General features: G+C 53.1%; 1 protein-coding gene across 2 annotated transcripts in view; it reads right to left on the reverse strand.

Annotated features, from left to right (window-relative positions):
- MNAT1 (MNAT1 component of CDK activating kinase) overlaps positions 1-21731 on the reverse strand; it is a 102760-nt gene that overhangs the window by 35529 nt on the left and 45500 nt on the right. For both annotated transcript variants that reach the window (XM_029078842.1, XM_029078843.2), the window contains exon 6: positions 21079-21204. In XM_029078842.1, coding sequence (XP_028934675.1) covers positions 21079-21204 — 126 coding nt within the window. The remainder of the gene's footprint in view (positions 1-21078; positions 21205-21731) is intronic.

Here is a 21731-nt window from a genome sequence, read left to right on the forward strand (position 1 = left end):
GGGGTGAAGGGGAGCACATGGCGGAGTTGGGGGAGCGGGCGAGGGCCCAATCCTCTCACCTCTCTGCTGCCCACGGGCCTCCTAGAGACCTCCTAGGGTCCCCCAAACGAAAACCAGGGGCCTCGATTCTTTTGGTTCCCTCTTTTGCAGCAGGTTTCACTCTGTTATCCCGAGATCTGCCAAGTTATCAATTGTCTTACCAGGAAAGTCCGATTTTCAAGCCTGAATAAACACGGCACCGTTTGAAATGGATCGCCTATTTTTACATTCTTTCTCCGATGCTTGTCTCACTACTGAACGACCATTGTTGCCAAAAGGACACGGTGTCCAGCAAATCACATTCTTCTTCTAAAGAAGAGATACGAAGGCGGGGAAAACAGTGGGAATTGGGAGCAGAAAGTCCTTCCTTCTTCCGGGGCAGCTTCGGACTTGAAAATATCCGTGTTCACTCCAGGCTGCGAAGTGCCTTGTAAGGGCAGGCTGTTTTAGCAGTGAAATAACATCGGTTTCAAAGGAGGAGGTTTTGGACGGCCAAACCCACAAGCTTCCCCCTAAACAAATACAGCTAGACCAGGATCAGACGCTCCATCTGTCATAAAACTCCAATTTTTTTTTAAAAACAAAAGCCCCTGGTATACCATTTAGTATTTCGTCTTCTTCTGCAGGAAAATGTTGCCAGCCTCTGATTTGTTTAAAAAGCAGAGGAGAAAATAACATTTCGAAATAAAACTACTAGCCACACCTTGACTACTGTTGCCCCTTGTTGTTATTTCACGCTTTTAGGGTAGTTGCCTTCAGAGTCTAGGCCCCCCAGAAAAGCCAGGGAGAAAGACTGCTAGAAAAGGCACCCTTCAGGTTCGGGTTTAAAGGAGATTTTTGCCCCAGGCATGCCTATGCTGAAAAGACCGTGGCCTGCCCAATGAGCACATTCCCACGTGGCCTTTGGCTGTGCTTTGCGGGTAGGACCTGTGGTTCCCAGTGCCGTTTTCAGTTTTGCCTCACAGACTCACCACCTTCCAAATCCTCTGTTTCAAGTGGCTCCGGCTCACTTCTGCTGCTGCATCGCCAAACAGGTCTGTTGGCCACCACAGTCTGCTCATGGCCCACCAATCTGACGTGTTGTCGGACAGACTGCTTCCGATCGCCTCGCCTACGGTCCTCCCCTGGCTTTCGCCCGCCACAGAGCAAGCAGCTGCTCAGGTATCCCTGAAGACAGCCATTTTCCATCTTTGTCCCGCCCAGAAAAGATGTGAGGCGGTAACCGCTAAGATGCACGTTGTTGACTGCCTAGATCCCAGCCCCTTATTCCAGCCTGTGACCCATCTCTACTGAGGATCGTGGGCAGCGTCCGCAAATGTGATCTGGAAGAACAGACCGAAAAGACCGGCTCTAACAGATAATCTGGAAATCAGTTTGACAAATTGATTCTAGACCTTTGAGAAACTGCCTATTCTCTCCCTCTTTGCGGTCTCGCATTTTCTGCTGCCTTCAAGACATCTCCACTTGGATGTCTTCCCGTCACCTCAAATTTAACATGGCTAAAACTGAACTTCTCATCTTCCCAGCCAAATGCTGTCCTCCCACTCGCTGTCCCATCACTGTTGACGGCACCGCCATGCTTTCTTTCTCACAAGCCTGTAACCGGGCATTATCTTTGACTCCTCTCTCTTATTCAACCCACATATTCATTCATTCCATAGTATTTATTGAGCGCTTACTATGTGCAGAGCACTGTACTAAGTGCTTGGAATGTACAAATCAGTAACAGATAGAGACAGTCCCTGCCCTTAGACGGGCTTACGGTCTAATGGGGGAGACAGACAGACAAGAACAATAGAAATGAATAGAATCGAGAACAGAACAGAATACAGTAGAATTCGACCGGCTGAGAATGTCATCAGAAGTCCTTGAGCCAGGCTCCGAGAAGCGACTGAGCATTTATGACTGCATTAGAAGCACGTGCAGACACACACACACACACACGCAAATGACTTTGCGTCAGTTTTCAGAATCAGCAAGTAACCTCTAGCGAATCAAGGTCGTGAACCCACTGCCCCCGGCAGGCCCGATATACCATCACAGTTTCCACTGGAGATGCAGAGTTGAAAGCTTTCCCTGAATTGTGCCGCTGAAGCACCTCGTTGTCAGATGTCACGAGGAGAGAGACCGAGTACGAAGCAAAAATTTAAAAAGCCAGTAGGCCCCTGGGGGAAACCGGCAAGGAGAACCCAGTAACAACGAGGGCACCAAGGACTTTAGAGAAACTGGAGAATCCAACCTATTACCTGGATGTGATCCTTCCATTCACCACTGATTCCACATCTTACTTTTAGAGCAGTTCCTTCAGCACCACCAGTATGTCATTCTCACTATCAAATGGCACCGGGAGCATAAAGAATGACACCGCGATCTTGGGGGCAGTGTGATCTAGGGGAAAGAACGTAGGACTGCAAGTCCAGAGACCCAGGTTCTAGCCCCAGCTCGGCCACAGGCAGCTGACTTCACATCTCGGAGTTTCAATTTCATCATCCGCAGAATGGGGTTAAGACACCCGTTCTCCCTAACTCTTAGACTATGAGCCCTGGGTGATGGAGTGGGACTGTGTCCAATCTAATTATCTGACCTCTACTTCAGGATTGCGCACAGTGCTTGGCACAGAGCGAGCACTTCCGCGACACAGTAATTAAGAGTCCCCAGTCGCCATGGAAACTGGTTTACACGACTGCCGGGCCCCGCCGCGGTTCAGGCTCCCCTCTGTTGGCGGGTCATCGTTCTGAACTGTCGCTCTGGACGCATCTCTTCACGCTTCAGAAACCTTCGATCCTTAACCATTCCTTTCTGTATTTAGCAGAAACTCCCACGCATGGCCTCCAAGAAGCCTTCCCTGACTAAGCCCTCCTCTCCTCTTCTACTACACCCTTCTTCGCCATTCTTACTTGCTCCTTCATTCATCCTCCCTCCCGTCCCCACAGCACGTATGTATCTATCTCTACATAGCTGTAATCTTTTATCTAATTATTTATTCATACTAAAGTCTGTTCCCCCCTCCCAACTGGGAGCTTGTTGTGGGCAGGAATGTGTCTGTTTGTTATACTGTACTCTCCCGAGTGCTTAGTACAGTGCTTTGCACACAGTAAGCGCTCAATAAATACGACTGAATGAATGAACCTTCGGCTTTAAGCCCCTCCATCAGTTGCCTCCCCCATACCTATTCACTCCCTTCTCCCACTACAATCCAGTTTACACGCTCCAACCCTCTCAAGGTCACCTTCTCACTGGGCCTTATGCCTGACTCTCCCGCCTCCAAGGCCCTTCCTCCTTCTCAGTCAGCCAGTGGTATTTACTGAATGCTTACCGGGTGCAGAGCACTGTAGTCAACACTTGAGAGAGTCCAACAGACTTGTTGGTAGACACGATCCCTGCCCTAGGAGTTTACAGTCTAGTGGGAAGGGCTTCAAATCTGCCAATCCTCACTCTCTCCATCTTCAGAGGCCTTCTAAAATCCCACCTCCCCCAGGAAGCTCTCCCTAGTTGATTTCTCTTCTTCCCAGGTGACGTCCTCCCAGCTACCATCTCGGTGCTTTTGCTCTCACAACCTCCCTCCCGTGGCTCTTTTGTCTATATCAATTTTCGCTGTCTGCTATTTAAGCACTTCTTCCTCTCTGTAAACGATATAATATTGTCTCCCCTGCTAGACAGACGTAAGCTATGCAGGGCTCGTGTCTCCTCCAGCTGTACTGCACTTTCCCACGAGTCCCTCCTGGTATTCAAAGAAGCTCTGCATGGAATCAATGCAGCTGATCGAGTGAATTCCTCAACCAAACGGCGCCGGTCGGGATGCAGGCGAGTGGACAGCCGCGGCGCACGCAAACCCTCGTGAAACGGTTCTCAAGAAGCTTCTCCAAGGGGGTCTGGCCAACTCTGCCAGTGGGTCTGCCGACCGTTCCACTGTACTCCCCCAAGTGCTTAACACAGTTCTCTGCACATAGTAAGTGGTCAACAGTCACCACTGATGAGGATGGGTTGGGAGAAAGAGACCAAAAAAAAAAGGGACAGCTGCGCTAGGCTCTTCACACGGCCAACACAAGTGACAAACTCTCTGGATGCACGGTGTGGTCGAAAGCGAGGGTCCGGCCTTGGCCGCACCATCTGTGATGGCGTCTTCAGAAGCGGAAGACGACTCGGTACGCTTACCCACTGCGGGTCCCAAATGCGAGAGGGGGTGGGGAGGGGAAGAGCCATCTTTGAGAGCCGGGACACGAGCCCTCGGACAGGGCGGCCTCCAGGGAGACAGCCGGGGGGAGCGCCGGGCCGGCAGACCCGCCCAGTGGCCGGCCAGAAACGACAGCTGCATTCTTCCGGAGGGAGCGGCAGCTCGGAGCAGGTGGGGAAAGCGAGGAGTGGCACGGGAACCGGTGCCAGCCACTGCGGGTAGCGAACGTGACCGCGGACCGGCCTATGGGCCTTCCGGCTCACACGCGCACAAGGCCCTCGTTTCACCCCCAGCCCCGTCGCCTCGGAAGCCACGGCGTAGCCCGTCTGCGACTCGGGTGGGAAGGTCACAGGGGTTGGTTGAATAGTCCCTGGGGCAGTCGGATCCCCGGTCCCACGGAAGGTCGGCCGTCCCAACAGTCCCCACTCTGTTCTCACTTCTGGTGGAGAGGTAGAGCGGTTCCCTGCCAGATACCGTGCAAACCAACGCCTTCACCTCAAACCGGATTACGCTGTACGGCAAAGGCTGAATCTGACATCGCATTCTCTCGATAGAGGACGCTTTCTAGTGAGATGGCAATTGCCCTTCTAGAAAGCTGACCCCACCATACGATCTAGAGCCTAATCAATCATTTTAATTACATTTTTAATGTACTTGTGAACAGATCATCTTTCACATTTGGCTGCAAAACGATGGGATTGCGAAACATAACACAGACAAACCACAATCTTCTGTAAACTAGCATTCGAGAAAGTACCTGTGTCGGCCGATCGCAACTGGCTCCCCTGATCGGTAGGATCGACTGGGCGTCTACTGAGTCCAGACCCCTGCACTACGGGCTTGGGAGGTCCTAGTGGAATGAGAAGACGGGGTCCCTGCCCTCGAGAAGTCGACAATCTAGTAGGGGAGACAGACCCAAAAAGAGCACAAAAGCAGGCATGCTATTGTTTGGGAATTTCAGCGTCCCTTTTCCCCCAACTGACAGACAACCCCGGCTGGCGTCAAGACCTCTTGCTTTGGGAGATCAGGAGGCGACAGTCCGAGGCCCCGGGGTGGCGCTGCTTTTAAGCCTTTTGGGAAAGAACTGCGCCTCTCACAAGCCCCACTTTCCACCAGTTGCTGCAACAGCTGCCGCTGCCCGTCAGCCGCATTTGCTGAAGCGCATTCCACAGTTTGCTAATTCATCTCCGTACTGAATCCCACCCGTGGCTCAGCCCCCGGAACGTGGTCGCTTTTTATTTAAAGAGCTAGTGACTCGCATGGAAACAGAACCGAATCTACGCCCACCCGTCCCCAGGCCGTGCCAGGACCCCGCTTTCGTTTTCCAAATGGAAACACCGGCCAACACCGGGAGGCAGTGCCGCCTGGTGGAAAGCGCCCTGGGCTGGGAGCCCAGGGGCCCGGTTGGAGTCCAAGCCCTACCGCTGTCTAACCTTAGAGAGGCCCTTCGCCTTGCGGCATCACCCTGCCCACAGCACGAGGACAGAACAACCGCCCCTTCCGCCTTCCAGAAGCAGGTGAGCGTAAAGAAGGTAAGAGATGTGACGACACGGCACGGGCCCAGAGAAGAGGGATCACTGCTAGCGGGAACTCCCCAAACGTGGCGGGAAGTGGGGCAGCGGGAGGGGAAAGAAGGGGAGAAGAGGTGTGGCGGGGTGTCTTGCCAGGACTGGCAGCACCTCGATGAGATTTCTGCCCGGATTTCCCTCTCCCTCCACCCCCGGCCCAGCCCCACCCCGGCCACCCGGATCTCCTGAGAGGGCAGGCCCCGCCGGCGGCTCCGTTTTCCGTAGCCTGCCGTCCGGTGCTCAACAGAGGTTAAATTCCAATAACGGGCTGTCATGAGACGCTTCGAAACCAATGGCGTTACTGGGATCTTACCAGAAGCCCAGAAAAATCGCAGGCGAATCCAGTGAAGGTGACCTCCCCGGCCCCACCTCGGTGGAAGAGGGCAGCTCCCTTTGAGATACACCCCCCAAGACGTCCTACTCCCACCACTAGGTTTCGAAAGAAGTTTAAATATGAAATCCTAAGTTGCCCGGTCCCTCCAGCTGGGCTTTGATTCTGCCGCCCGTGTCTGTGACCTCCACAGTGACCTCCAGAAAAGCAGTTGTGCGTTTCACTGTGGTGCAAATCCTCCCAGACAAGTCGAACCTGTTCTTTCTGGCACTGAGCCCCTTGGCTGAATACCCGGCTGAGATTTATTTTGAAAGGGGAATCGAGGGGCACCGTTGCACAACACTAAACCTTCCTCCCCAACAACTAAGCTCCAACTTCTCCACCCTCATAGCATGAGAAAAATCGCCACTTGATTGCACAGATATTTCTTAATTGTCACTCATTGTTCAGGATGCTGAGAGTTGATCTGCACTGAGGAAAAAGATCTCAAAAGTGGATGCCAAGAAAATCATTTTCTAGTAAAAAAATACCAATATTCCCTTTTACCATTCCTTTCTTCCCGATGAACCTATCGGTTCGCTCACGAGCAGTCGGATACACTGAACCCTCGCAGGGATCCAGTGAGGAAGCTTCATGCCTCTCGTCCCGGAGTCAACACGTTTCGTGCAAAGCTGATAGGCCAACTGCTTCCGTAAATTGAAAACTAAGATTTTTACACACAGTGTTCTTCCTTCAAAGCTCTGTTTTCCATTCTTGTTCGCTGGAAGATCCCTGAACCCCAAAGCCAGACCCAACCGAGCTCCCGCCCAAGCCCTGGACCCCACTGCCAGGCCCATAAGATGCTGAAGGTAAAAATGAGGCCAAATTGCCCCCAAAACCCCTAATCCCAGGAATTTTAACATTAACTCTTTGGGATTTGCTAATTGATCTATCATCAGAACTCGGCCTCCATAAACACAAAAAAACAATGCTGTCACCACAGTCAGGTTCAAACTGGCTTATCAGATAATTGCTCAACATTAACAAAACGAAAGTGTGTTGTTTCAGGTGACTATTTCCTTATCTAAACTCCGAATTCCTGCGATTTTTCTCTTCCCCATTAACAGTCACAGGCAATTGAAATTACATTTAAGCCTTTCCCTTCGAGAATAAAATAAATATTATTTATAAAGGAAAGGACATTCACTATTTTTTCAAAATTGTGATCGTGGCAGACTTCTGTTTTTCAAAAATGGAGGAAAAGCTTGAAATGGGTAATAAATTTGTTCCTTTGGGCAATAAAAAAAAATACCACCTATTACCGGCATCTATTCAGCTAAACCACTACAGTCAAACACATCCAAATACAGTTAAAAAAAACAACACTACACATGATTTAACATTTATGAAAAGTGTCACTCCTTCGAACGATAGTTTTTGTACTTTACGCCTTGGCTAAACTCTGGCTTTTTCCAGAATGAAGAGCAGCTTTGGGAATCAGGAGCAGGAGTGAGGTATAGAGTGATGGGGAGAGGGAGTGGAGGAGGAGGGAGAGGTGGGGGTGAGGGAAAACAGGTGGAGAAGAAGTAAGAGGTCCCCAAACCAATGTTACGCCCATATGGAATATGCCCAATGATGGGCCGCCGCTCGTCTGCTCCCCGGACTCCCGGTTCTCCAGAAACCGAGCCCGGCCCGATTTCCCGGGACGTCGCTCGACTTCCCGTTAAGCGGCCCTGAGCCCAGCAAGAGCTCCTGCCGATGTGTGAGAAGCCAAAGCGCGAGTCCCCGATCAGAACGGGCAGGGCTCCTCTGGACCTCTCAACAGTGAAGTGGGGAATAGCGTGCCAGCCCCCGGGGAGGGAGGCATCCAGAAACCAGGAGCTCGGTGTCACCGGTTCCCTCCCTCAAGGACTCTCCAGCGGGCACCCTCCAGCCCCCGGGGCTTGCTTATGTCCAATTCGCCGATCTGGCCCCCTACCACAGCATGTTTACCCTGATGACCGTATACTACTCCATTGCTGGCACAACCATTATGCCGACCTGTTGAAGCCCCAAAGCCAGCATCCGCTTTGAACATATCTCGAAGATCTTGCGTGACTGGCTTCGGGGCCCCCAGCACCGCGCTTCTCATGATCCTCGACGGCCCGACCAATTCCTGCCGTCACCGGCTCTGCCAACTCTGACTGGGTTTTCCCATTCCCCTCCATCAGGTGACCTTTCCGTTTCTGAAATGACGACTTTTCCCCCATGACGACTTCTTTTGCTTGGCCGGTTGGCCGGGCAGCCAGGCAGGTAGGGTGGGGGGGGGTGCGATCACCACTTTGTTTTTTGTTCTGCGGCACACATTTTCCCTAGGTTTCTAATTCAATGTTTTCAAAAAGCCTCGGGCCTTCTCGTAGGTTATTTTCTTAAAGTTACTCCCCTCGGCTCCTTCCTGAAGCTTGTATTCGATAGCAGTTCCCTTTTTCAAAATTTAATATCCTCCCGTTCGTGTTTTTCTTGGCCGTGCTTCCCCAGCAAGAATATGAGATTTAATCGTGCTGTGATCACGATTCCCGAATGACTCTCCCACATATGCCTCTCCCATCAGCCTCTGTCTGTCTACTGCTCCAAATGAAACCCAGTAGATCATCTTTCCTTGAAGGTGCCGGGGCGAGCTGTTCTGGAGAATCGCTGCTCCTCCTTCACGAGTACCTCCACTTCGTCCCGACGAGGCTCACAGGCGATCGGAGCGAGGAGAGCCGGCGCTTGCCATCATTACTTGGCTTCGTTCTGTAGCTTCCCCGCCCTCGCCCAACACCCTGCCTCGACCCGGTCAAATCCTGGTCCAGAGAACAACCCAAGAGAGTATCGTCATGGTTTGGGTGGGGCGATTCGACCCGCACAGGCGTTCGCTGGCCTCTGGTGAGACTCCGACAACGTGACCGCTCTTTAGGCTGCTGGTCCTCGGAGAGGGCTGTGCCACACCTGCCCTTCTGTCCTGCCCAGCCCGGTTCTCCTGGCAACACCGTACCTCCCTCATCACAGGTGCCAACTTTCCGTTCTGAGCCCATGGGGGTTGGGGGGGTGGGGCAGGGATCTTAGGGGCGGAGTGGAGCCTGGGAGGGGACTTGCAAAACTTTCCAAAACTTTCACTCAATAAATTCTATCGATGGGACTAATTAGCAGTAAAACAGGCCAGAAAGCTGTCATATGGGTCCTTCCAGTTCTGTCTCTCCTGAAATGAGCAAGGCCGGGAGTCGAGCTGACCCAGATCGCCCCCGTGGCCTGCCTGGGTGTGAGCTCTGATGAATCTCATGGGCATTTCCTCTCCACCCCCACGCCTCAGAGACAGATGCCCACTGGATCGAGTTTGCCATTCACTGCGGCGCATCCCAATGCCAAGTCACCCGCTTGACTTCTGACACTTCTTGCATCAGTGCTGGCCCATCTGAAAATTAGGGACTTAGCTTTTTTTTTAACCATTTCCGCATCTGGACCCTAGGGTGCTCCAGGGCACCATCAATCCAGCAGGGGGCACAATGACCCCATCTCCCATCTCCCGCCTTTTCGCCTCTCCCGGCACCCGGCGACATCCCAAGCTGCCGGTCTGCAGGAGTGTCCAACCACAGACGTAGCTGGGGGGTCCGGGACCCGCTACAGGACACCCTCTCAGCTGCCACAACAGTCTCCCCAGGGTCACCCGGGACCAAGCTCCCAGCACCATTCGGCAGGACAGGACCCCTCCCAAGATGCCAGAATCCAGTCCGCAGCCGATGTTCTCAGCCACCCAGTTTCACTGGGAAAGATGGGCAAGAAGAGCGGGCGACAGCACGATACCCAGGCAGCTGCCGGAGTGGGAGCTGAAAGTTGGCACCTGCCAACAGGGAAGACGAGACGCCTGAAGGTTCAAAGACCTAGAGAAGCCCATTACCCAAGCACAGGGCAGTCTGCCGGGAGACTGCGGCAGCAGCATCCACACTAGGCCACAATCGGGAAGCCGGGCACTCTCCGTGGGTGGAGGTTTGGCAGAAACCAGGACCCCAGGTGCAGGCTCGAAAAGACACGGGTCCCGCCTGGAGACCCGCACCGGTTTGGCCTACAACTGCCCCTAGCGTCGGTCACATTTTGCCTTTCAGGCCATTCCCAAGGGGCCTCGAGTCAGAAGCGCCACCTGGAAAAACCAAGAACAGCCGGAATGCAGTCGAGGGGAAAAACGTCCCTGACAAAACTCCATCCACCTCAACTCCCAGCTACCCAGGAGCAGAAATGGCCCCTTAATTTTACCCACTTGAGGCTGACCCCGCCAACGGCCTCTCGGCCCGAGTGGCGACCCCTGCGTTTCTCTCCCCCAGGGGAACCCAGACCAAGGCGCTCGTAGTCCAAGAGACTCCAGCGTGAATGGGCGTGGCCAGGAGGGACGCTCGGGGGGCACGGAACCCACGAACGAGATGGGCCTCGGACGGGGTAGGGCCATCTGTCTTCGGGACGGACAGACCCCACCGAAAAGAGCGCCGCAGTAATCCACGAGCTTGTTTACGGAACATGAACGATTGGCAGTTCTGCCATGAGGCGTGGAGGAAGTCAGCACTTCTCAAACGTGTAAAGTGTTTCCATGTGCTCAACGAAAGATTCTTCCAAAACAAACAGTGCTCAAGAAAACTTTTTATTATTTTTGATTTTCCTTCCAGCTTGTTTTTTTGGCTTTTGGTCCTAGTCACCTCCTGGCTTTCAGCTCCTCCCTCCCCTGCCCCACTAACACCTACTAAAGGGAAGAGCCGGGAGAACAGATTCGGCTCTGGCCGGCCTGTGGGCCCTCTGTGGCTCTGTTCCCTCCAAGATCTCCCACAACGTCCTTCCGCCAGTCCTCCCCATGCCTCGAGAGCACTGGGTCCGGGCTCCGCCAGCCAGCAGGTGACTTCTCGGCGGGCACCGAGGGCAGCTTCCAGAGCAAAACACGCCTAGAAGATTCCAAGAAAGCACATCGCCACCAATCCTGTGACAGAGGGTCTACCTGCCCGGGACACTCGGTACTGATAACGGCAGGCTCGAGAGATCGGAAAGGAGGCCGGTGCGAGAAGTACACAAGGGACGATGGATGGGCGAATGGAGATGGAGGGTGGGAGGGAGGAGAGCGGGGAGGGGAAATTGGGGGAGCAGGGAGACACCACCGGTAATCCATAGAGAGGAAGAGGAGCAAGTGCGGGGATTAAGAAATTGAAGCTGTACAGAGACAAACGGCAGAGCGTCAGTGATGAGATGAAGGCAAAGGTAAGGTGATGATCGAAAAGACTTTAGCAGTGGAAATTGGACAGACGACTGATGAGAGTCCTGGGCTGCAGAGAGGAAAAGGGCAGGAGAGATTGCTAAATCTTCACGGAGAGTCACGCTGCACGGTGCTCTGCTTCAAAATTCGAGCATATGCCCCCGGCGTTCCAAGCTCTGCCTCCTGGTCCTGCCCGGCAGGCTTTCTAGTGCAGATGCCCCGTTGGCGGAATTATTATTTTTTAATTGAACCCGATTTTTACACCAATTAAACAAAACCTGGGCGTTACCCCCAGGTGACCCTTCTTAAGCTTGGAACCCCCACTCCCACCCCTCCAGATGGCACAGGTGGACAACGGCGGCTCCATCTTCCGACGCAACACGGTCAACCCAATTCCCACTCGTGAGCACGGACAGTTTCTCCCTCCTTTCCTAGTCTTTCTTAGAGAAGCGGTGTGGCTCAGTGGAAAGAGCCCGGGCTTGGGAGTCAGAGGTCATGGGTTCGAATCCCGGCTCTGCCACTTCTCAGCTGTGTGACTGTGGGCAAGTCACTTAACTTCTCTGGGCCTCAGTAACCTCATCTGCTAAATGGGGATGAAGACTGTGAGCCTCACGTGGGACAACCTGATGACCCTGTATCTAACCCAGCGCTTAGAACAGTGCTTTGCATATAGTAAGCGCTTAACAAATACCAACATCATCATTATTATTATTAGTCCCGTATTCGTCGTAACGCTTGCATGTCTTGGTTTAACGCCTGTGCGGTTACCGCTTTACTGAAATAACAAAAAAAATACCCTGTCTCTTTTAAACACCTAATAGTCACCTAGTAATCACAACATTAATTAAAGAGCTTAGACTTCCTTTGGCGGATTGGCAAATAGAGGCAGAAAGCTGCTGATAGATTGTTTGGAAATACGCTATATCTGGCTCTCACTTCAAAAAAGACCAAAGAGATCAAAACGCCTAAATAGTGCCCTGCATGTACCTACCTGCGATTCGACAATACCTTTCTCGGAAAAAAAAGTGCCCTCTTTGTTCCGGCTGTTATCTACTCTATTATCATATTGAAAACCTGCAGGCATGTTGCTGCTTATTGCATAAACAGGATTTAAAACTCAGAATTTCTTCGCTGCAGGTGAGGGGGTGATGGGGGCCAGGGAAAGAGGCAGAGGCCAGTGGCAGGTGGAGACAGTGACCACGGTTGCGGGAATGGGGCCTCGGTGCTCCGCAGTGATGTTTGTTCCTGCCTCGGCTGGGCCCTTCCTACTGCAAGTTGGCCCCCTTACACCTCCCTGCCCCGCCTAAGAGACCTGCGGGGTCTTCTGACAATCAGTGAGGACAATCAGTAGGGGAGAGTATTTACTGAGCCCCCTGTGAGGGCAGGAGGACAATCAGTAGGGACAGTATTTACTGAGCCCCGGTCTGGCCTACGGCCAGCAGCACCCGCAAAAATAAGAAAAGCACCCGCAAAAGTAGCAACAGACGAGATCTGTGTCCTCAAGGAGTTCAGAGGCTGTGGGAGAGGCGGTAGATGGCAATAAACCAAGAGGCCACAAGCCACCATGAGAAAACAGATCTAAAGAAGGAACACACGAGTTCATCCAAATATGTTAAGGCTGGCTAATGGGCCAGCGGGCCTGGAAGGCAAGGAGGAATCAGTCCTTTTTTAAAAAAAAAAATATGCTATTTGTTAAGTGCTTACTCTGTGCCAGGCACTGCTCCAAGCACTGGTTTAGATATGAGGTTGGCAGGTTGGACGCAGTCCCTCTCCCTCATGGCCCTCACAGTCTTAATCTCCATTTTACAGCTGAGGTAACTGAAGCCGAGAGAAGTGAAGGGACTCGCCCAAGCTCACAAAGCAGACGAATGACGGAGACGGGATTAGAAGCCAGGTCCTTCTGACTCTAGGCTCATGCTCTTTCCACTGTGTCACGCTGCTTCCCATTCCCAGTCGGGGAATGCATCCTGGAGGAGGTGACATTTTAGAAGGCCTCTGAGATACAGGAGGCAGGTGGCACGGTGACCCGAGGCTCAAAGGCAAGAGAGTCGAAAGCCCAACACTTGGGAGAAACCTAGGAGCAGAAGTAAGCTGGGATAGGATGGGGCCGAGGAGGGCACAGCAGGAGGAAGGATGGAGCAGGGAGGCAGGAGAGAGCAAGCGGGCTGCTGGATGTCCTTGAAGCCGACAATCGATTTTGCTTCATACTAGAAGATTCCTGAGGAGCGGAGGGTTGGTGCCAATCGGGCTTTTAAAAAGAGGGTAAGTAAGGGCAGCTGCGGGTGAGATAGATTTTGAAGAGAGAGGGAGGGGAGGAGGGTGACCCCAGTACAAAAGAGAGGAGATGGGACTCACACTAGAGTGACGATGATAAGGGTGGAGGCGAGGGGGCAGATCGGTTAAAGAGAACAGAGGTAGAAGCATCCGGCCCGTGAGCCAGATGGAATGTCGGATGCCCTTGGGAAGGAGGAGTCAAATGGGGCACCAGGGGAGCCGACAGGCAGGGAGGAGGATGGCGCTCTGGAATAGTCAGGGCACAGAGAGGGTTTAGGACAAAGTTCTGACCATATTCAGCTTAAGGTGCCAATAGGTCAGTCAGACGAAGGTGTCCGGCAGGGCAGGAGGTGCAAAGGGAGGTGGGAGAAGGCAGCAGCAGAGACCCACGTAGCCCAGAGCTTCCATAAGACCTGCAGCTGCCTGGTGCAGACTAAGCCTCGATGCCCTGCTGGGGTGGCATGGGACAGAGTGCCGGACCGAGCATTTAATGTCACCGCAGAAACCCTCTGGAAACTGGTGAGCACGGTGTCGGTGTGTGAAGAGAGAAGGTGGTTCTGTGGCTTAGTTGGTTAAATCATCCATCTAGGAGATCTTGGGTTCAAATCCCAGTGGAGCATAAGTTCCCCTACCCGAAATTTATTTTAAATCTCTGTCTTCGCCTACAGATTGTAAGCTCCTTGTGGGCAGGGACTGCATCTATGAACTCTACTGTATCGTACTTTCCCCAAGCGCTTAATATAGCGAGTGCTCTGCACCCAGTAAGTGCTCAGTAAGTTCCACTGATTGATTGATGGATTGCTGAAGCAGAAACTGTAGGAAAAGTCATCCCGGTGGAGGGCTTTAGCCGGCAAAGTGAGGCGGGAAGGTGGGATGATTGATCAAGGGGAAGGAGGGAATCAGGGGTTATCTTCCCAGGAGAGGGGAAGCAGCCAGAGAGGAGAGAGGGAGGTTGAAGGCGGCAAGAGAAACAGAGAGAGGAGAGGAGGGCGGGCGGTAAGAGGGGACGTGGCCCAGGGAGACAGAGGAGTTTGGTTCTTCAGAAGTCGTGCAATCTCCTGGTAGACAGCAGCTGAGACAGAAGAGACTCTGGCTGTGGGGGCAGAAGGCCACAGAGGAGGTGAAGTGGTCCTGGAGTGATCTGACAAAATCATCTGTGAGGTTACTGGGAGTAAAGCGGGGTGGAGGTGGAGGGGCCCTGGGGGTTTTAGAAGGGAACTGAAGTTTTACCACCAAACAACTGCTCTTTTCAAGCCTTCAAATCTGCCCAGAGGCATCAGTGCATGCTCCTGACCCTCAGTCTCCCTTACAAACGGAGGGCTGACAGCTACAATTATCCGGGGCATCTGCCACTCCTGGGCCAGAAAGTGGATTCCAGACGGATCTCCCTAGCTGCCTGCGACAACCGCCTGCGACAACCGCTGCGACAGCGGCGAGATAGCGGTGCTCTCACCCAGCCGGCCGGCCGCTGCACTCAGGGAAGATGGGGGCGCTGGGGACAACCCGAAGGCCCACCCGAGCCTGGGAGCTAAAGGCAAGTGAGTGGCTGCACCGGGCCCAGGCTTGCCGGCATGAGTGGAGCACGGGCGGATGTCTGGGTGGGTGAGAGAACAAAGCAGCAGCGGTGCCCTGCCGGACCCTCCGGAAGAGTCTCAAGTCACCCTGCTGAGGCTTAAGGAGATCACCGAGCTCTGCTCCCTAGACGGTCCCTTTCCCCTGGGAATGACGACGGGTGGACAGGTGGAGAAGCCGGCAGGCTGGCGAGGCTGGCAGGAGACTGCAGGTCATCGCCGGGCTCCCAAGAACTAATGTCCATCCTTCCAATGAGCTGGGTGGCCTAGGAATGACGACCACCTTCTGGAAGAGTCCTGTACATCTACTGGGCCACACCTCATCTCTCGTTAGAAGATAGATCATAGCCAAGGGGTTTCACTCACAACCAGTCGAGGAGCAACAACCCAACTCCTCACCCCCACCTCAGGCAAGGCCCAGGAGTAGAACGGGCACCGGTGGACCCCACACAGTTCCTGTTCAGTGAATGGACAGGGCTGAACAACAAAAAAAAAGAGTGGAAAAAAAAGGTTTTAGAGATCCAGTGCGAGAACCTCCCAGGCTCCGCTGGCAGTTCTGGAATAGCTCAGAGACAAATGCGGCGGCAGGAGGGAAAGAAGCCGTCGGAAACGGGGTGACCGGGGTGCTGGAACAAAGGTTTTTCCAAGACGGTACTGCCGAGAGGCAGTGCGGGACGCACACACAAACGGCTCAGCAAAAGACCCCACTCCCCACTCGGCCGTGTCCTCCACGAGCTGTCTAGCTCCGAACTGACTATCCTATCTATACCCCAGCAATCAGCTCGGTGCCTGACGCGTACTAAGCGCTTAACCAATGCCACAGTTACCGTTAACATCTCGGCTCTGTTACTAGCACTGCAATAGGCTTATGCAGACTCAATTCGACAACAGAAGTAAACACTCAATGTCTTAGTCACTGCTTAATTTTCTATTTACAAAGACATAATCACACTCCCTCCTGGGTGGAGACACTCATTTCGCCAAAGGACCGTGTGTGGAACTTTACCACTGCCAAACTAGTACGTGATTGATTTCTCCTGACTCTTGGGGTTGGGCACGATTCCTCAACACCTGTCACCTCCATTCTCAGAGCCGTTTCTCCTTGCTGCAATCCTCTGTTCTGCACACGCAGGGAATTCCGTAAGTACCAGTGTATCTCTTTTGCGTTCTGTCTCCCCACTGAGCTTGGCAGAGCCACAGGCCCCCGCCCCCCGACTCCCTTCTTCGGCAGACAGGCTCCAGGCCCCCAACAAGACTGCCTTCATTACAAGACTGTAAGCTTCTTGTAGGGAGGGATCATATCTACCAACTGTACTTTCCCAAGAGTTAATAACTGTGGTACTTTTTAAGTGTTTACTATGTTCCAAGCACCGTACTATGCACTGGGGTGGATACGAGATCATCAGGGTGGACACAATCTATGCCCCACTAGGGCTCACAGTCTAAGTAGGAGGGCGTAATTTAAATCCCACTGATAGTGACTCCCTCCTCACCCTCCTGCCGAGCCCCATTTCCGGAGATGGGTGAGGACTCGACTCCCAGTGCAAAGGGAATGCGACGAGCTCCGGCTCCATCATTAAACCCGGCCCGGCGGACACGGACCCTCCTCACGAATTGACACCTGTCTCGGCTGTGTTTATATAATTTACAGGAGGTCGGTGTGGGTCCCTTTCATCTCACCCTGAAATTACAGCCTTCTTCAGCACCGGAAACAGATCTCCAAATTCTGTCGGCATCTCCCGCCCCGAGAACATCGTGGGACTGTAGTTGGGCGCTGGGTGAGTGACCCGGGCGGGAGGCAAAGGAGAATGCCCGTCTGTGATCCAGCGGGGCCAAGGAACCCCCAGCCCCTCACCCCCGTGTCAGCGGGGATGTCTCCTGGCCGGTCATTCAGACCAGAGCGCAGAGCTCCCCTGGGGAGCAAGGGAGGAAGGAAGGGGCGAGGGAGGAAGGAGCACCGTCTCTGGGAAAGTACAGGGGACATCTGGCCAGTCGAACGAATACCGCCAGGACAAGTGGCCGGTCAAATTCCCCCAGAGCATAAACGCTTCCCCGCCGGGAGCCCAGAGAGCACTGAGGCCCCCAGAGACATCTGTCCCCAAAAGCAAACATCTGCCCCCCAACAAACGCCTGGGTTGTGAGCTTGTGGCCAAATGGAACACTTGGACACTGACACCCTCGTTCCTGCTTGGGAAAAGTCTGCCAGGAGCTTCGACTCAAGAACCGAGTATCAGAGGAAGCGTGAGAGTCTCCCACAGGAATGGCCCACCACCCTTGGCCAGTCTCGGGATCCGGCTTTCAGAAATCGGGTGTCTTCTTCCTGACGCCCTGGGGAGTCCAATGCACCGGCCACTGGGCAGGGGACGAAGTTGGGGGAGGCAGCCACGCACCGGAAGTGATCTCTCCCACCATTACACGGGCCAAACTCTGCAGCTCTCCCAATCACAGATCTACCATATCTATTACATTCTTCTCTCTCAAGCACTTAGTACAGTGCTCCGCACACAGTAAATATTCCAATAACTACGATCGATTGGAAGTTGCGATCGCACACTATGTGCAAAGCTTCCTACCGAGCAATTGGGAGAACATATCTGAGATCGAAGAAATGGTCTCTGCTCTCAAGGGTCTAACGCTCTAACAGGAGGAGACAGTCCGTGAGGATTGAGAGGCAAGAGGAAGAAGTGCTTAAATAGCAGAGTATGAAAACCGCTATGTAAGAAAGGGCTCTAGATGGTTGTGAGCGAATAGGTGCTGAGGTGGAAGTTGGGAGGCTGGAACCTGAGAAGAAGGAAAAAAAAAATCCATCTCCTAGAGGAGATGTGCTTTCCAAAGGATTTGAAGTTGGGTACAACAGTTACCTGTCAAACGCACAGAGGGAGAGAGTCGGGGCACGAAGAAGGGCTTGAGTAAGAAATCAGTGGTGAGAGAGACAAGAACAAAGCTAAAGAAGTTAGCCCGAGAGGAATGAAAAGAGCATTTTGGGGCGCAGTGGGAGAGAGCAGATAAGGGGGAGGGAAAGAGCCGATGCAGTACCTAAAAGCCGAGAGGAGCTCCTGCTTAACGCAGAGAGGAATGGGTGACCACTGTAAGTTTTTGATGAGTGGGGAGATGTGTGCAGAACAACCTTTCAGAAAAATAATCCAGGGAGCAGAGTGAAATATGGACTGAAATATGGATTGAAGAGAGGAGAGGCTGAAGGCGGGAAGACCAGTGAGAACGATGAGGGAGCTGTCAAGCCAGGAAATGACAAGTGCCTAGACTAGAGTAGTGGCTGTTTGGAGGCGAGGAAGGGGCAGATCCGGGAAATGGTGCGGAGGAAGAACTGGCAGGATTTTGTGAAGGCTGTACACGAGAGTCAAAAGAGAGAGGGGGGTCAAGGATAATGTCAAGTTTGCAGGCTTCAGAGAGAGGGAGAATGCAGTGAGGTCAACAGCGATGGGAAAGTGAGATGGAGGAGAGGATTTGAGAAGACAGATGAGGAGTTTAGTTTTAGACATGTTGAGTTTGAGATGTGGATGGGGCATCCACGCCAAGATATCCTAGCGGCAGGAGGAGATGAGAGACGGCAGAGAGGGAGAGAGGTCAGGGCTGGACAGAGAGAGATTTGGGGGTCATTCTGCCACAGAAGCAGATGAGTCTCCTGAGGGACTATTCTCTCCTAAACTCTTAGCAGAGTGAATGAATGGCTGAGTGTAGATTGAGCCGAGTAGGGAGGGGGCCCAGAACGGAGCCTTGATGGACTCTCCAAGTTACAGTGTGCGAGGTAGAAGAGGAGCTGGTAGTAGAGCCGGTGGGGTACTTCTCTCCTGGCCCTGAGTGGTTTGGAAAAAAATCAGAGATTCAAGTGACACTGATCCGCAATCAAAATGAACAGCCGTTTCCCCCCGGGGGGGGGGGGGGGGGTGAGAGAGAGGGAGAGAGAGGCAGAGAGAAAGACAAACTCGCCACACATAACCTTAAAAAGAGCAGATGTTCAGGCGACGGCAGCTGGCCTGCCAGGGGACAACCAAGGAGTCAGGTTTATTTTGGGGGTCCCGTCGGGGCCGGGCCGGATCTTGGGCCCTCAAAGAACAGCCTGGGTGTCAGGAACAGCTGCCGCCCGTCGGCCGGGACAGGAAGCCGTTCTGTAACCTAAGCGGGATCGGCGGGTCAGCCAGCTTGGCCCAAGTCCTTCGGGCCGTCGGGAAAGAAAGAAAAAACAGGCCACGCTCTGTGACGATGGAAATCCCACGGCCAGTGAAGACGGTGTTGGGGGGCCCCTCACTACGTCAGCCCAGAAGCACCCACCTCCACCTGGCAGTGCGTTCCGGGCGCACGGAGCACCGGCCCTTACGCCGAGTAATTCCCGATCTGGCCGCTCCATCCGACCGGCATCTGCTCCCCACTTGGAGATACGGACCGGACCCAGAGGCCGGGACATCGGAACCAGCTCGGACCCCAAGAGCGGTTTGAAAATCCCAGCCCCTTAAACGAGGCCAAGCCGACACACAGATAGCAGGTTGCTACGGAATCACCACAGCCAGGGCCCACCTCACCCCTCAGATCGGTGGGGCCCTCACCAGAGACAGACGGGGCTATACATCCAGCCGCCTCCTGGCTCCACCGGGGACCTTCCACGGTACGTCGGAAAGTATATTCTAGCCTGCTGGGTTTTTCGGTAGTCAGCGGGAATGCTCTGTGGAGGTCAAGGGCCCTCATCAAATCAACTTCAATCATCAGCACATCCAAAGTTCAGACCCTCTTCTAAATGTAAGGAGATGTTTAATGGTTCTTACAGTAAACTTGCTGCCAATCCTCAATTTTTGGAACCCTGAATGAGGATGCTTTCAGGGGCTGATTTTGAGGAGAAAAAGGAGAAAAACTCTTGCAGCTTCCTACCGTCATTTTCATCCGACAAAAATCAGCAAAAGTAACTTTTCAATCCAAATCGAAAAGTTCATACATTTCGGAACTCATTATTTCTTGATGTGGGTCAATGCGGGCAGGGAAGACAGTGAACCAAAAGCGGGGAATCGCGTGCAGGGATCAAACCGCTCAGGACCCCCTTTTGCACCGCCGCTAACACACCCTTCTCTAACTCAGACGATTTGCAGAAGCTCAGTACTTCATAATAATAATAATAATGTTGGTATTTGTTAAGCGCCAAGCACTGTTCTAAGCGCTGGGGTAGATAGAGGGTAATCAGGTTGTCCCACGTGAGGCTCACAGTTAATCCCCATTTTACAGATGAGGTAACTGAGGCACAGAGAAGTTAAGTGACTTGCCCAGAGTCACACAGCTGACAAGTGGCAGAGCAGGAATTCAAACTCATGACCTCTGACTCCCAAGCCCGCGCTCTTTCCACTGAGCCACGCTGCCCACTTCCATGAACCTCACCATCCTGCCTATTTTCTGGGTAGCCTGCCCCTTTTTTCCACCCCTACCCCATCTTCTCTGCCCTCCCCACCTCTTGCTGACCCCAAGCCTCCTGCTGACCTCGCTTTCTTCCTGGGCAGGGTGCCAGCCAAGGATACCCAACAGAGGCAGCGCTCTAGAAGGTTGTGCTTGGAAGGGACGGAAACGTACCCTTTCCTGGTCCAAGTGAGCCTCTGCAGTCTCCCGCATCCCAATACACGCCAATAAAATCATTCCCCGTGAACGGAGACACGCCGGTCCATCTTTTGAGCCACCCTAGGAAAGCGGGTCTTTGGTGCCCAAACCACAGGTCCACGGGAGAACCGAGCAGACGCGGTACCTGTGCGGGAGACTGGAGCGGCAGTGCGCTCTCTGGGGCGGTGACCTCCGCAGGCCCGTTCGATGGGCAGGCGGCCCTGACAACATCCGTTCCCGGTACGAAGGGTGGACAGTTTGGCAAAGACAGCTTTCAAGTGAAAAGGACAGGCCGGCGGTCTTACCATTTTGATGCCAGTGGAAAACGTTACTGGTTTGACTAATTTTGGTTTCTCCGGGGGCATTTCCACTTGGTTCGACTTCTCTTTGTGCTGAGCCAAGAGCAGGGCCGCCGGCAGATCCGAATTCTCCTGCAAGGGAAGTGGAGGGAGGACGTGAGACTTGGGGCGGGGGCCGGGGGTGGGATGCGGCTTTAGATTTCCAAACGTTTCATCTCAAGAACTCTCTTAAGCATGGCTGTATCACGCTGACTCCTTCGCTGTACAGAAACACTTGACCAAGAATGCTAACCGTGTAATAGGAAAAAGCTGTGGGAGCCTCATAAATCAGAATTAACCTGCAAATCACCATTTTTATAAAATCCACATTAAAGACACTATAACAAGCCCCTCGTTCCAACTGGCAAATGCACCCTTTTTATTGAAATAAAAGAACAACAAGTTAATCACAGAAGGGGTACTACCCAGTGGTATAACCTGGATCACATGTTGATCTAAGACGCATTCTTTTCACCAATGAACTCGAAGCAGTTTGAAATTGTTTCCCATTAGATTTCACCTGAGGCCGTTTGGAAATGATCCTTGCTCCGCTCTGCACAATGGCACTATTGTAAGAGCAACCAACAGCATATTTATTTTCTCATTTTCTGGCTTATTTT

The sequence above is a fragment of the Ornithorhynchus anatinus genome, chromosome 14 (assembly GCF_004115215.2).
Source record: "Ornithorhynchus anatinus isolate Pmale09 chromosome 14, mOrnAna1.pri.v4, whole genome shotgun sequence".
NCBI lineage: Eukaryota > Metazoa > Chordata > Mammalia > Monotremata > Ornithorhynchidae > Ornithorhynchus > Ornithorhynchus anatinus.